The sequence below is a fragment of the Lithobates pipiens genome, unplaced genomic scaffold, assembly GCF_037356315.1.
Source record: "Lithobates pipiens isolate NorthernLeopardFrog02 unplaced genomic scaffold, aLitPip1_a1.2 Scaffold_6, whole genome shotgun sequence".
NCBI classification, from domain to species: Eukaryota; Metazoa; Chordata; class Amphibia; order Anura; family Ranidae; genus Lithobates; species Lithobates pipiens.
Window position 1 is genome coordinate 418,971 of NW_027507881.1, and position 15,286 is coordinate 434,256.

The following is a 15,286-nucleotide window of genomic DNA, read 5'->3' on the forward strand; positions in this document are numbered from 1 at the left end:
TTCTGCGTAAGCGATTCTCCGTGTCCTCGGCTCTGTTGTATATATCTTGTGCCATGCGGTGCGCTGCCCTGGCCTCACAAGCAAGGGGGGGTATCTTATCCTCTATGTCGCTCACTCTGCTTTCCACCGCCGTCGCCCTCTCTCTAAGTTTTTGAAAATCTTGTCTGAGAAGTGAGACTTCTTCCCTCAAGCCCCCAAACTGCTCTTTCATATCATTCACCGATGCCGTACATACATGAACAGCCTTCAATATAGCAGCCAGCGTGGGTTGTTCAGAGGGCTCCGCTGTATCCGTTATGAGGGGGGGGGGAGGGCGGAGGAGCTGCATCCTCCATAGAGTTGCCAGGATTACTGCCGGTATCATGTCCCCAGTCTGCTTGCGTAAACAGGTCATTCTCTCCCCCCTGTATCTCCTCTGCTATATCAATAGCTTCAGGGCCCTGCAGCTTTTGAGCATAATACAGAATATCCCGGTACTGCTCCTTACCCTGAGTCTTTAGAGCTCTCCTGCTACCTCCCTCTCTGGATTTGTCCACATGCCGCGGAGTGCGCTGTGACATGGCCGCCGACGCTGCAGCGCCATCTTGGGAGTCTGGTCCCGCCATCTCCAACGGGCCTCTGCGGGTTTTCCCTCGGGTACAGAGGGCCGGCGGTGGGTCCGGGAGGTGCAGGGGTCGGTCGCCAGCTGGGGAGCCAAAGAGAGCAGTATTGTGGCTGCCAGGGAAGGATCGATGAGCGGATCAGGCAGGAGCAGTGAGAAGTGCATCCTCTCACATGCCGGTCTTGGCCACGCCCCCCCACCACCATTCTTGACTGTAGGCAAGACACACTTTTCTTTGTACTCTTCACCTGGTTGCCGCAACACACGCTTCACACCATCTGAACCAAATACATGTATCTTGATCTCATCAGACCACAGGACATGGTTCCAGTAATCCATGTCCTTAGTCTGCTTGTATTTAGCAAACTGTTTGCGAGCGTTCTTGTGCATCATCTTTAGACAAGGCTTCCTTCTGGGGCGACAGCCATGCAGACCAATTTGATTCAGTGTGCGGCGTAAGGTCTGAGCACCGACATGCTGACCACCCATCCCTTCAACCTCTGTAGCAATGCTGGCAGCACTCATACATCTATTTACATTTACATCTACATACATCTATTTTCCAAAGACAACCTCTTGATATGACGCTGAGCATGTGCACTCAACTTACATAGTAACATAGTAGGCAAGGTTGAAAAAAGTCCATCAAATCCAACCTATGTGTTTGATTTTATGTCAGTATTACATTGTATATCCCTGTATGTTGTGGTCGTTCAGGTGCTTATCTAATAGTTTTTTGAAATTATCAATGCTCTCTACTGAGACCACCGCCTGTGGAAGAGAATTCAACATCCTAACTGCTCTTACAAGAAAAGAACCCTCTACACAGTTTAACCTTTCATGACTAAGCCTATTTCTGACATTTGGTGTTTACAAGTTAAAATCCGTATTTTTTGCAAGAAAATGACTTAGAACCCCAAAATATTATATATATATATATATATATATATATATATATATATATATATATATATATATATACATGTATATATATATATATTTTTTTAGCAGAGAATCTAGAGAATAAAATGGCAATTGTTGCAATATTTTATGTCACACAATATTTGTACAGCAGTGTTTTAAACGCAACTTTTTGGGAAAAGGGACATAATAATAATAATAATAATAATAATAATAGTAATAGTAATAGTAATAGTAGTAATAATAATAATAATAATTAATACATATTATTAATAATAATAATAATAATCTATAGAATACTTTTTTTGTGATTGAGTAGGAGTACTATGTCCCTCTTACTTATTCACATAGGGATGACCGGTTTCTGGAGGTCTCCTTTTTAAAAAAAAAGTCTTCCAGCTTCCAATAAGCCTACCACCTGCAGACCCCCACAACCACCGGACCAGGGTTGTGGGGGGAAGGGCTATCTATTGGTGGATCTTGGATCCCACATATAATTGAAAGAGGACTTTTAACACAAGTTTGTTTTGTTATTGAATTATTGTATTATTTCATATTCCATTGAGCAGTCGATGAGATTACTGAGCACATGGTGATGGGATGGATATATGGGAGATGTAGAAACACTGCATAATTCTAGCATGTATACTGTATATAGAGTACCAAGTCTTGTAGGTCTGCATATTATATGTACTGTAATTGCTTTTGGGGATTGACACAATGGGGATTATTTACTTAAAGAAAATCTACTTTGCACTGCAAGTGCACTTGAAAGTAAATGTCGCTGTAGATCCGAGGGGGACATGCAAGGAAAATAAAAAACAGCATTTTAGCTTGCACATGATTGGATGATAAAATCAGCAGAGTTTCCCCTCATTTCAGAACTAGCCCTTAGATTTAGAGTGATTGCACCGATGTGTGTACACAGTGCAAGGAAGGTATTGAAAAGACCGATCAAAGTAGATGGAAGTGTGTATATATATATATATATAGTTAATATATTTTTTTGTTATCTGAAGAAATGAGAGTTATGATTGAATAGACAGACCCATAGTGGAAATGTAAACATTGATCTGCTCCATGAAGGATATACAGGTTCAGGAGCTGAGCTGGTAATTGTGTTTATACTCGGTTGTCCACCTCCAGCTAAAGCCACAATCAGTCTTGCAGTGGGAGTGTCTGTCCAGTAAACTGATGATCAGGAGACCCCTAAGTGGGATTACAGGAGGAAGAACTCTTGGAGGGGAATTTATCAAAACTGGAGCAGCCAGAATCTGGGGCAGTTATGCACGGCAACCAATCAGCTTCTATCTTTCATCTTCAAAGTTTAACCACCTCAATACCGGGCACTTTCACCCCCTTCCTGTCCAAGCCATTTTTCAGTTTTCAGCACTGTCACACAATGCAACGCTGTACCCAAATTAAATTTTTATATTTTTTTCCCCTCCAATAGAGCTTTCTTTTGGTGGTATTTGATCACCTCTGTGGTTTTTATTTCTTGTGCTATAAACAAAAGAAGAGGGACAAGTTTGCAAAAACACAATATTTTTTACTTTGTGCTATAATAAATATACATTTTTTTTAACACATTTTTTTCCTCAGTTTAGGCCAATACATATTCTTCTGCATATTTTTGGTAAAAAAATCGCAATAAGCGTATATTGACTGGATTAAGCAAAAGTTATAGCGTCTACAAAATAGGGAATAATTGTATAGTATCTTTATTATTTTTTTTACTAATAATGGTGGAAATCTGCGATTTTTATCATGACTCCTATATTGCGGCGGACACATTGGACACTTTTGACACATTTTTGGGACCATTCACATGTATACAGCGATCTGTGCTATAAAGATGCATTGATTACTGTGTAAATGTGACTGGCAGGGAAGGGGGTAACACTAGGGGGCAATCAAAGGGTTAAATGTGTGTCCTAGGGAGTGATTCTAACTGTGAGGGGAGGGGACTGACTGGCGGAGCTGACCAATCGGCGTCCATATGTACAAGGGACACACCATCTCCTCTCCTCTAACGGGACGTGGATCTGTGTGCTTACACACACAGATCCACGGTCCTGCTCAGTTACTGGGCAATCGCTGGTGCCCGGCGGACATCGCGGCCGCGGGCTACGCGCATCGGGTACTCAGTGACGCGGCAGCTGCACACGCCTCCTAGTGTCCCAGGAAGGCGATCACGTCATTTGACGTCCTCCCAGAACGAAAGCTACTAGTGATTAACTAAACAAGCTGAAGATGGAGGCTGATTGGTTGCTCCAGATTCTGAATGCTCCAGTTTTGATAAATTCCCCATTAATGTGATATTGTCAGTTTTCACTGATGGCTGTAATCATTTAGGAAATAATACATTTACTCTCATATCTTTATCTGATTGGTATTAATGAATGAATGAATGAATGAAATACTTATATAGCGCACAATGCGAACTGAATTGCCTCTAGGCGCTGTGGCGAGCTTTGATCATCTGCTAAAAGAGGAAGGTCTTGAGTTTTTTCCTAAAAGCCAGGTGATTTTCTTCCAGGCGGATGTTGATTGGTAGAGCATTCCATAGCCGAGGCCCTTGGACAGCGAATCTCCGATCACCCTTGGATTTATACCGGGCTTTGGGCACGAGGAGGAGGTTTTTGTTGGCTGATCGAAGACTGCGGTTTGGTGTGTAATGATTTATTTTCTCCATTAGGTATTGCGGAGCTTCTCTATGCACGCATTTGTGGGTGAGGCACAAGGTCTTGAACGTGATCCGATTTTTTATGGTTAGCCAATGTAAGCTCCTCAGTGAAGGAGAAATGGATTCCCAGGGTTTTTTTCCTGTTATCAGCCTTGCCGCCGTGTTTTGGATCAGTTGTAATCGCGCAAGTTGATATTGTGGTAATCCTATGTAAAGCGAGTTTGCGTAGTCCAGTCGTGAATTAATGATTGTTCCAACTACCACTGCTTTGTCATTCTTTGGGATAAAAGGGATGAGTCTGCGAAGCATGCGCAGTAGATGGTGAGATCGACTGACTACAGATCCTATTTGTGCATCCATTGACATTTGTGCGTCTAAAATAACCCCGAGACTCTTCGCTTTGGTCTTTGGGGAGATAGTCTGCCCAAAGACGGTTGGTGGAGACCAGGAGGTTTTGGTTGCGGGCTTATGATTTGGGTGTAAGATAAGAAGCTCTGTCTTTGATTCGTTCGGCTGGAGGGAGTTGGTGGTCATCCAGTTCTCTATTGATTTGAGGCAGTTTTCAAGTTGTTGTTGGTGATCTTTTTTTCCATTGATCCGGAAATAAAGTTGCGTGTCGTCAGCGTAAGAGTGGAAGCAGAGATCTGAGCATCTGATGATTTGAAGGAGTGGGCGAATGTAAATGTTGAAGAGAACGGGTGACAACGGAGAGCCTTGAGGGACTCCGCAGGTGACTGCCCGAGATTCGGAGAGGAATTCTCCTAGTTTAACTGTCTGTGACCGATTTCCTAGGAAGGATGCGAACCTATATGGGGGGGGGGGGTGAGGGAACATGTGCTGATTGGTCAGGTGAAATAAAAATAAAGGCACCACTAAAATCTGCTTATAAATCTCTTGTAGAAGGCTCAGAGGACATGATTGTTGCTCTTAAAAAAAAACATTAAAACATTTACTAAGGTTTTCTTCTGTCCATTACGAGTTCCAGATTATCGCGGAACTACAGCCAGTTGTTTGATTATTATTGCGACTTGCTTGTACCATATGCTCAGTTAGACGTATTCTGTATTAGAGCGTGAATACGCACGTTATGGGTTCATTCATTTCACACTTTACATTGCTGTATCTGTTTTTTCTTTCTATTGCTAATAAAAAAAAAAATTTATGGAAAAAAAAATAAAAAAATAAAAAAAAAGGCACCACTAAAATCTGCTTATAAATCTCTTGTAGACAGCTCAGATTACATGATTGTTGCTCTTAAAAAAAAACAAAAAACTAAAAAAAACATTAAAACATTTACTAAGGTTTTCTTCTGTCCATTACGAGTTCCAGATTAATTATACAGACTTTTTAATTTCTTTCTAGATTAGTTACGGAGCCAGAGATACTTTACTGAGTGATAGAAAGATGTATCCAAACTTTTTCCGGACAGTTCCGGATGATGAGATGCAATATGTGGCCATAGCAAAGTTACTGGAAAGGTTGAAGTGGAACTGGGTCGGGATCCTCACATCTGATGATGAATACGGAGAGAGGGAGATCCGACAACTCAGCAAACATTTATCTAATCATGGAATTTGTATTGAATTCAAGATTCTGGTGTCTGTAAAGAATTATAATAAAATTCCTCCAGAGCTGCGGACCTCAACTACGGAAGTTCTTATTATTTGTGGCTCAGTTAGTATGATTTATTACAAGTTTTTGTATAATAATGTCCCTTATTACACGGATAAAACATTTATTATACCAGATTCTTGGTCAATGAGTGAAGTGTTTTTTATTCTCAGTAACTGCAGCTTGGTGTTTACATTCCCCCATCTCTACATAAAGGGATTGGTGGAATATTTTTATAGTATTTATCCATCCAGCCGCCCAAATGACCCCCTGATGGAGGATATTCTTATAACTGAATGTGGATGTTCTTCCAAAAACCAAATGAAAAATGTCCTTATTCCACTCACAACTCAATATCCTCTTAGGAACTGCGGTTTGGAGACACTTCCACTTGGTTTATCTTATCCTGATGAGAAAACATCCTATAGAGTGTATATCTCAGTCTACATTTTGGCTCAAGCATTACATGACATGGATTTCTCTTTTAAAATAAATAACAAAACATCTGAAATAAATCCCCACACACTAAAGTATAAGGTGAGAGCGTCCAATGAAAGTTTACAAAAATTACACCCAGTTTAGGTTCATGTTTAGTTTAGAGGTGTTTAACCCTTTCACGTCTGGAGCTGTTTTTTTTATTTTTGCACCCATGTTAAAAAAAAATCATTTTGGGCCTGAAGGTTATATAAAACCCCTAAACAGTATACAGTATATTTTCCAAAAGCAGAGATCCTGGAGAAACAATGCTTGCTGTATCATCTTTTTTCTATAACATTATATTAGTGTAAATGTAATCTTTTGTTTTCAGTAAAAGATACACTAAGTTAATTTTAGGGCATACAAATGTAAAATATTACCCAATTATTTAGTAAAATATAAAAGATGAGGTTGCATTGAATAAATAGATATCCAGTATGTCAAGTCTTAAAATGACCGGCACTTCTGAAATGGTGACAAACCTTTAGTTTTCTATAGGAAATGCTTTAAAGACTAAGTTCACCTTTTGGAACATGTTACATGGCACATCAGTATTTAGGGTTTAAAATGTTCCCTCACTCCCCCCCCCCCCATGCCAGTGGGTAGGGGGTTCCTCTCCCCCAAAACCACATTCACATTTAAAATCATCTCCGCCCACACAGCCATGTCATTCATTCACAAGAATCTGTGAATGGATAAACTACAAGTCCTGTCTTCCATCGTGGCAGACAGAATTGTAGTATCAATGGACTGTGATTGTGCTGATCAGTGCACCCATTGTCCATTCACAAGTCCTCCAGCTTTCTAACAAAAAGTCTGTACAGATGTATGGGCAGAAAGCTGAAGGACGTGTCTGCAGGAGCCTGACATTGCACCCATGATCCACTCATACCAGATAACTGATAACAGGTCTAAAATGATTGTTCTCATTCCAGCATGTGTGTTGATAACATGTGCAAAAAAATTAAAGCTTTAGTGTGCAAGTACCCTTCCCATCTGTGTTTATTTTTGTATATGTGTGTATATGGGGGTGGGGGGGAGCTCATATTTTGTGTATTGTGAGGGGTTAGAGTGCTTAGAATTAACTTTATTTTCTTACACTTTATTTTTTATCACATGAGGACACGAGTCCCCTATGTGATACTTTTTTTGGACAGGTTCCCTTTAATAAGACCCCTGATGTCTCCGCTGCCCTCTATTAAACGAATGGAATGCAGATCACGCTCCATTAGCTTCTTCCCAGTGGCAGCATAACCCTGAAGTGACATTTTACAGATCACTTCCAGGTTCTTAATAGATGGGGGAGATCAACAAACAGACATTCGCTGATCTCCCTAATGGAGGCTGCCATTGCTGAACTCTCCTTGGAGAATTCTAGTTCTTTGGCTGTTCGGATACTTCCATATCAGAGTTGTCTGACTCCAGTTATAGAGGAAATATCTCTACCACTGATTCCCTGAAGTCACACATAGCAAGGTATCTATACATTTTTAGGGCTAAAATGTAAAAAGTCAAGATAGATGATATATTAATTCTGAGCACATTGGAGGGGGGTGGGGTTGAAATCATCTTGGGGGATCTGACCAGCAGCCACCACCACTTTTTCTGGCCCAGGCCATTTTCAGTTTTCAGCACTGTAATGCCGCGTACACACGATAAGAATTTCCAGCAACAAATGTTTGACGGGCTTGTTGTCAGAAATTCCGACCGTGTGTAGGCTCAATTGGAAATTTTCCATCGGAATTTCCAACAAACAAAATTTGAGAGCTGGATCTCAAATTTTCCGACAACAAAATCCGTCATCGGAAATTGCGATCGTGTGCAAACAATTCTGATGCACAAAATTTTACACATGCTCGGAATCAAGCAGAAGAGCTGCACTGGCTATTGAACTTCATTTTTCTCGGCTCGTCGTACGTGTTGTACGCCACCGCGTTCTTGACGTTCGGAATTTCTGACAATATTTGTGTGACCGTGTGTATGCAAGACAAGTTTGAGCCAACATCCCTCGGGAAAAAAAACATGGATTTTATTGTCGCAATGTGTGATCGTGTGTACGCAGCATTACACTTTGAATTACAATTACTCAGCCATGCAACAATGTACCCTAATGAAATATTATAATTTTTTTTTAAACAGATAGAGATATATTTTGGTAGGATTTAATCACCACCTAAGTTTTGCAATATAAATGAGAAAAATATATTCTAGTTAAAAATGTTGTTTATGAAATTTTGCAAATGAATAATATTTCTTCATAAATTTAGACCAACATGTATTCAGCTACATTTCTTGGGTAAAAATAATCCAAATCAGTGTATATTATTTAGTTTGTGGGAAAGTCTACACACTATAGATATAGATCTGAAAATTGATCAGTCCTGATTAGGGATGAGCTGAACACCCCCCGGTTCGGTTCGCATCAGAACTTTCGAATGGACTGCAAATTCGTACGAACGTTAGAACCCCATTGAAGTCTATGGGACTTGAACGTTCAAAATAAAAAGTGATAATTTTAATGGCTAATATGCAAGATATTGTCCTAAAAAGGGTTTGGGGACCTGGCTCCTGCCCCAGGGGACATGGGTCAATGCCTAAAATGTTTTTAAAAATGGCCGTTTTGGCGGGAGCACTGATTTTAATGACGATTAAAGTGAAAAAAAAAAGTGAAATATTCCTTTAAATATCATGCCTGGGGGGTGAATATAGTATGCCTGTGAAGTGCCACATGTTTCCCATGTTTAGAACAGTCCCTGCACAAAATGACATTTAACGGAAAAAAAGTAATTTAAAACTGCTTGCGGTTTTAATGTAATATCTGGTTCCGGCAATATGGATGAAAATCATTGAGAAAAATGGCATGGGTAGCCCCCTGCCCATTACCAGCCCCTTTGGGTCTTGTACGGATATTAACCACTTAATAACCGCCCTATAGCCGAATGACGGCTTTAGGGCGGTTTCTTAACTGTGGGAGGCCGTCATATGACGTCCTCCCAGAATTCCGCTCTCGCGCGCCCCCTGGGGCGCGCACTCGAGAGCATCCGTGACCGCCGGGTCCACAGGACCCGGCGCATCACGGATCACAGTAAACGGCCGCTCGGCGCGGCCGTTTACCACGTGATCGCTCCGTCAAATGACGGAGTGATCACTTGTAAACAAACCGGCGTCATGTTATGACGCCGGTTCCTCCCTCCCCCTCTCTGTACCGATCGGAACAGCGGAGGGGGAGGAGATCGGTGTCAGCAGCGATGTGGGCTGCATCTGCAGTGCCCACATCGCTGCTCACCGAAAATTAACCCCTCAATTCCCTGCAAAAACTCTGCAATACCCTGCCATTACTCTGCAATACCCTGCAATACCCTGCATTACCCTGCATTACTCTGCATTACCCTGCATTACTCTGCATTACCCTGCATTACTCTGCATTACTCTGCATTACCCTGCATTACCCTGCATTACCCTGCATTACTCTGCAATAGTCTGCATTACACTGCAATACTCTGCAATACCCTGCCATTACTCTGCAATACCCTGCAATACCCTGCAACACTCTGCAATGCTCTGCAACACTCTGCAATGCTCTGCAACACTCTGCAATACCCTGCAACACTCTGCAATACCCTGCAACACTCTGCAATGCTCTGCAACACTCTGCAATGCTCTGCAACACCCACCAATACCCTGCAACACTCTGCAATGCTCTGCAACACCCGCCAATACCGTGCAACACTCTGCAATGCTCTGCAACACCCTCCAATATCCTGCAATGCTCTGCAACGCTCTGCAACACCCGCCAATACCCTGCAACACTCTGCAATGCTCTGCAACACTCTGCAATGCTCTGCAACACCCACCAATACCCTGCAACACTCTGCAATGCTCTGCAACACCCGCCAATACCGTGCAACACTCTGCAATGCTCTGCAATACCCTCCAATATCCTGCAATGCTCTGCAACGCAATACTCTGCAACGCCATACTCTGAGATACCCAGCCATACTCTGATATACCCAGCCATACCCAGCCATAGTCGGTGATACCCTGCAATACCCAGCCATAGACACCCCCCCCCCTCCCGCCGCCCTCCGGTGCTTCTACCGACTCGCCAATACTATCAAATCCAGAATCTTTTTTTTTTTTTTTTTTTTTTCAGGCTTCCCAGCTTAGAGGTGAGATGCGGGGTCTTATTGACCCCACATCTCACTGTAAAGAGGACCTGTCATGCCATATTCCTATTACAAGGGATGTTTACATTCCTTGTAGGAGGAATAAAAGTGATCAAAAAATTTATTTTTGGGGAAAAAAATGTCAAACTAAAATAAATAAAGTAAAATGAACAATAATTTTTTTTTTTTTTTTTAAAGCGCCCCTGTCCCCATGTGCTCGCATGCAGAAGCGAACGCATACGTAAGTCCCGCCCACATATGAAAACGGTGTTCAAACCACACATGTGAGGTATCACTGCGTACGTTGGAGCGAGAGCAATAATTCTAGCCCTAGAACTCCTCTGTAACTCAAAACATATAACCAGTAAAAAAAAAATTAAATCGTCGCCTATGGGGATTTTTAAGTAGCGACGTTTGGCGCCATTCCACGAGCCTGTGCAATTTTGAAGAGTGACATGTTAGGTATCGATTTACTCGGTGTAACTTCATCTTTCACATTATGCAAGTGTTTTTTTTTTTTTTTTTAAGCACAAAACAGTTTTTTTTCCAAAAAAAAAGCATTCGAAAAATTGCTGCGCAAATACTGTGCGAGATAAAAAGTTGCAACGACCACCATTGTATTCTCCAGGGTGTTTGCTAAAAAAACATATATAATGTTTTGGGATTCAATGTAATTTTCTAGCAAATAAATGATGATTTTTACATGTAGGAGAGAAATGTCAGAATTGTCCTGGGTGCTCCAGAACGCCTGATGGCGCTCCCTGCATGTTGGGCCTCTGTATGTGGCCGCACTGTGTAAAAGTCTCACACATGTGGTATCGCCGTACACGGGAGTAATAGCAGAATGTGTTTTGGGGTGTAATTTGTGGTATGCATATGCTGTGTGAGAAATAAACTGATAATATGACAATTTTGTGAAAAAAAAAAAAAAGTAAAAAAAATCTTGATTTTGCAAAGAATTATGGGAAAAAATGACAACTTCAAAAAACTCATCATGCCTCTTACTAAATACCTTGGAATGTCTTCTTTCCAAAAAGGGGTCATTTGGGGGGTATTTGTACTTTTCTGGCATGTTAGGGTCTCAAGAATTGAAATAGGCCGTCAGTACTTCAGGTGTGATCAATTTTCAGATATTGGCACCATAGCTTGTGGACTCTATAACTTTCACAAAGACCAAATAATATCCACCAATTTGTACTTATTTTTACCAAAGATATGTAGTAGTATAAATTTTGGCCAACATTTATGAAGAAAAAATTACTAATCTGCTAAGTTTTATAACAGAAATGAAGAAAAATTCATTTTTTTACAGAATTTTCTGTATTTTTTCTTTTATAGCACAAAAAATAAAAAACCCAGCGGTGATTAAATACCACCAAAAGAAAGCTCCATTTGTGTGAAAAAAAGGACAAAAATTTCATATAGGTCCAGTGTTGCATGACTGAGTAATTGTCATTCAAAATGTGAGAGCACCGAAAGCTGAAAATTGGTCTGGTTATTAAGGGTGTTTAAGTGCCCAGTGGTCAAGTGGTTAAGGAAAGACGTGGGGCCCCCAGGCCCTATATACTCAGAACAGCAGTATACAGGCGGTGCAAACAAGACAGGGATTGTGTAGGTTTGTTGTGTTAAGTAGAATCTGGTTGTAATTTTGAACTGGTATATTTTTAAAGTGTAGCTCCAGTCAAAAAATCAATTTTTAAGCTTTTTGGAAAACATAGGGAAGGGTCATCACCCCTGTATAATTTGTTTTGCTGTCCGTCTTTTTTCATCTCACTTCCTGTCGTCTCCTTCCGTTTGCAAGTAGCAGACGTTTGTAAGTTGGATGTTTGAAAGTAGGGGCCTGCCCCATATGCTCTGCAGAAATGGCGGAACAAGGTGTTGGTGTTGCCACAACACTGTAAGCCCTCAAAGTGACTCTTGGTGGGCGCTGGAGCGCCCTGCTGTGAAAGATTATATCAAGAATTGTAATTACATGCCATTGTTGAACAGTGGGAGAAAAACTGGGCCTTTGGTAGTTGTGGTGCTGGTTCTGGTGCCACAACACTATAAGTTCTCACAGTTACTCTCGGTGGGCACAGGAACGGGCCCTGCTGTGAAATATTATATCAAGAATTGTATTTACATGCCCCTGTTGAACAGGGGCTGAAAAAATGGGCCTTAGGCACTGGTGCTGGTGCCATGACACTGCAACCTCTCCCATATACTCTAGTTGTAGTGCAGGAATGAGCCCTGCTGCAAAGCATTGCATCAAAAATTGTAATTAAACGCCCCTGCTAAACAGGGGAACAAAAATTGGGCCTTAGGCACTGGTGCCACGACACTACAACCTCTCCCATATACTCTAGTTGTAGTGCAGGAATGAGCCCTGCTGCAAAGCATTGCATCAAACATTGTAATTAAACGCCCTTGTTAAACAGGGGCTGAAAAATTGGGCTGGTGGCATCACCCAGAACCAAAAATGTTCTTCCAACATATCAGCGGAGGAGGAAGAGGATTGAAGGGATGTGATATGTCAAAAAAAAATATTCGGTTACTTCAGCTTCAGGTGCTTGGTAGCTGTGGGTGATCCAAGACTGATTCATCTTTATGAAGGTCAGTCGATCAACCAAGTCGGTGGACAGGCGCACCCTGTGATCGGTAACAAAGCCACCAGCAGCACTGAAGGTGCATTCCGAAAGAACGCTGGATGCAGGACAGGCCAGTAGCTCAATTGCATACTGTGCAAGCTCTGGCCAGTGATCCATCTTCAAGACCCAGTAAGCCGGAGGATTTTTAGTGGGAAAAATGTCCACGTCTGACCTTGCCCCTAGGTATTCCTGCACCATGTAAATCAGAAGCTGGCGATGGTTGCTGGAACTGATCATACCTTGGGGCTGCGGACTAAAAAATTGTCTGAACGCATCGGTCAGACGGCCACCTTCTCCACCGCTCCTTCTGACCGATGCCTCAGCAACACGTTGTCCAGGACCAGGAGTTTGTAACCTCCCAGTCTCTGGGAACGCGTTGCACAGACCTTTCTGCAAGGCCTCCCGGAGATGTCTCATCCTCTGTTCCCTCTGCGATGGCAAGATAAGGTTGGCAACCTTACCCTTGTACCGTGGATCAAGGAGAGTTGCCAGCCAGTAATGGTCCCTCTCCTTGATCCGAAGAATACGAGGATCCTTCCGCAGGCTTTGCAGGATCAGGGAGGCCATGCAGAGTAGGTAAGCTGAGGCATTCGGTCCGGAGTCCTCTGGGTCACTAAGGACAACATGATCCGCAGCTACCTCCTCCCAGCCACGTACAAGTCCACGGGTTTCTTGGGACTGTAAATCATCCCTACAAGACTGCTGCTGCTGCTGATGCTGAGTGCCAGCCTCCACCTCCATGCTGACACAATCATCCTCCTCCTCCTCCTCTTCCTGTGTGATGGGTGGGACAGCAGGAACACTGTCAGGATAAAGGGGGCCTTGAGAGGCAAGGAAGTCCTCCTCTTCCTGCCTCTGTTCTGCCTCAAGTGCCCTGTCCATTATTCCACGCAGCATATGCTCCAAGAGGTGGACAAGAGGTACAGTGTCACTGATGCATGCACTGTCCCTGCTCACCATCCTTGTGGCCTCCTCAAATGGTGACAGGACAGTGCATGTATCCCTGATCATGCCCCACTGGCGTGGTGAGGAAAAACCGAGCTCCCCTGACCCTGTCCTGGTGCCGTAGTCGCACAGGTACTCATTGATGGCCCTCTGCTGCGTGTGTAGCCGCTGCAGCATGGCCAACATTGAGTTCCACCTGGTGGGCATGTCACATATAAGGCGGTTCTTGGGCAGGTTCAACTCCTTTGGGAGCTCAGCCAGCCGAGCACAGGCATTAAATGATCGGCGGAAATGCACACAGACTTTCCTGGCCTGCTTCAGGACATCCTGTAAGCCCAGGTACCTGTCCAAGAACCGCTGCACCACCAGGTTAAGGACGTGAGCCACACAGGGCACATGGGTCAGTTGTCCCTGTCGGAGGGCGGGAGGAGGTTGGTGCCATTGTCGCAAACCACCAATCCTGGCTTAAGCTGGCATGGTGTCAACCACCTCTCGGCCTGCCCCTGCAGAGCTGAAAAAATATCTGCCCCAGTGTGGCTCCTGTCCCCCAAACAAACCAGCGCAAGCACAGCATGGCATCGTTTTGCCTGCGTACTTGCTTAGCCCCTTGAACGCCTACGGAGCACCGCTGGTTCTGAGGACAGAGCACTGGAAGAGGCCATGGAGGAAGAAGAAGAGGAGGGGGTGGAGGAGAGAGGTGTGTCACAACCAGTAGTAGCATTTTGGAGGCGTGGTGGCGGAACAACCTCCAACACTACTGCACCTTGTCCTGCATCCTTCCCAGCTGCCAGAAGAGTGACCCAATGGGCCCTGAAAGACAGGTAACATCCCTGTCCATGGTAAGAAAAAGAAAATAGAAATGGCGCTATACCTTATTAAACTCACTAAATATGGATATCTTAAAAATGTACAAATTTTCCAGCTTGCTGGCTAATAATTTCAAATCCCGAATAGAACTAGATGAACTAAGTTATAAAATCAATAAATGATATAGTGCTAAGAATCAATCAATATTAAATAGAGAATACAAAGTGAATGTAAATTTTCCAGCGTGCTGGTTAATAAATTAAAATAAGGATATAAAATCCACAATAAATTAAATAAATTAGATAGCTGAGATAAATGGATAAAGAATTAGTACTATGTTACTAAAATACCATGGACCAATATTCAATAGTGAAATGCAAAAAATACTTAAAGTGCCTGTGACTGTGATTATGGCGCAACCAAGTAACTTGGTTTACAAAATCAA

The 15,286-nt window shown here is 42.7% G+C and overlaps 1 protein-coding gene across 1 annotated transcript in view; it reads left to right on the forward strand.

The window, feature by feature from the left end:
* LOC143958238 (vomeronasal type-2 receptor 26-like) overlaps positions 1 to 15,286 on the forward strand; it is an 84,597-nt gene that overhangs the window by 16,732 nt on the left and 52,579 nt on the right. Inside the window, exon 3 of the mRNA XM_077467755.1 lies at positions 5,571 to 6,329. Within this exon, the coding sequence (XP_077323881.1) occupies positions 5,571 to 6,329 (759 nt within the window). The remainder of the gene's footprint in view (positions 1 to 5,570; positions 6,330 to 15,286) is intronic.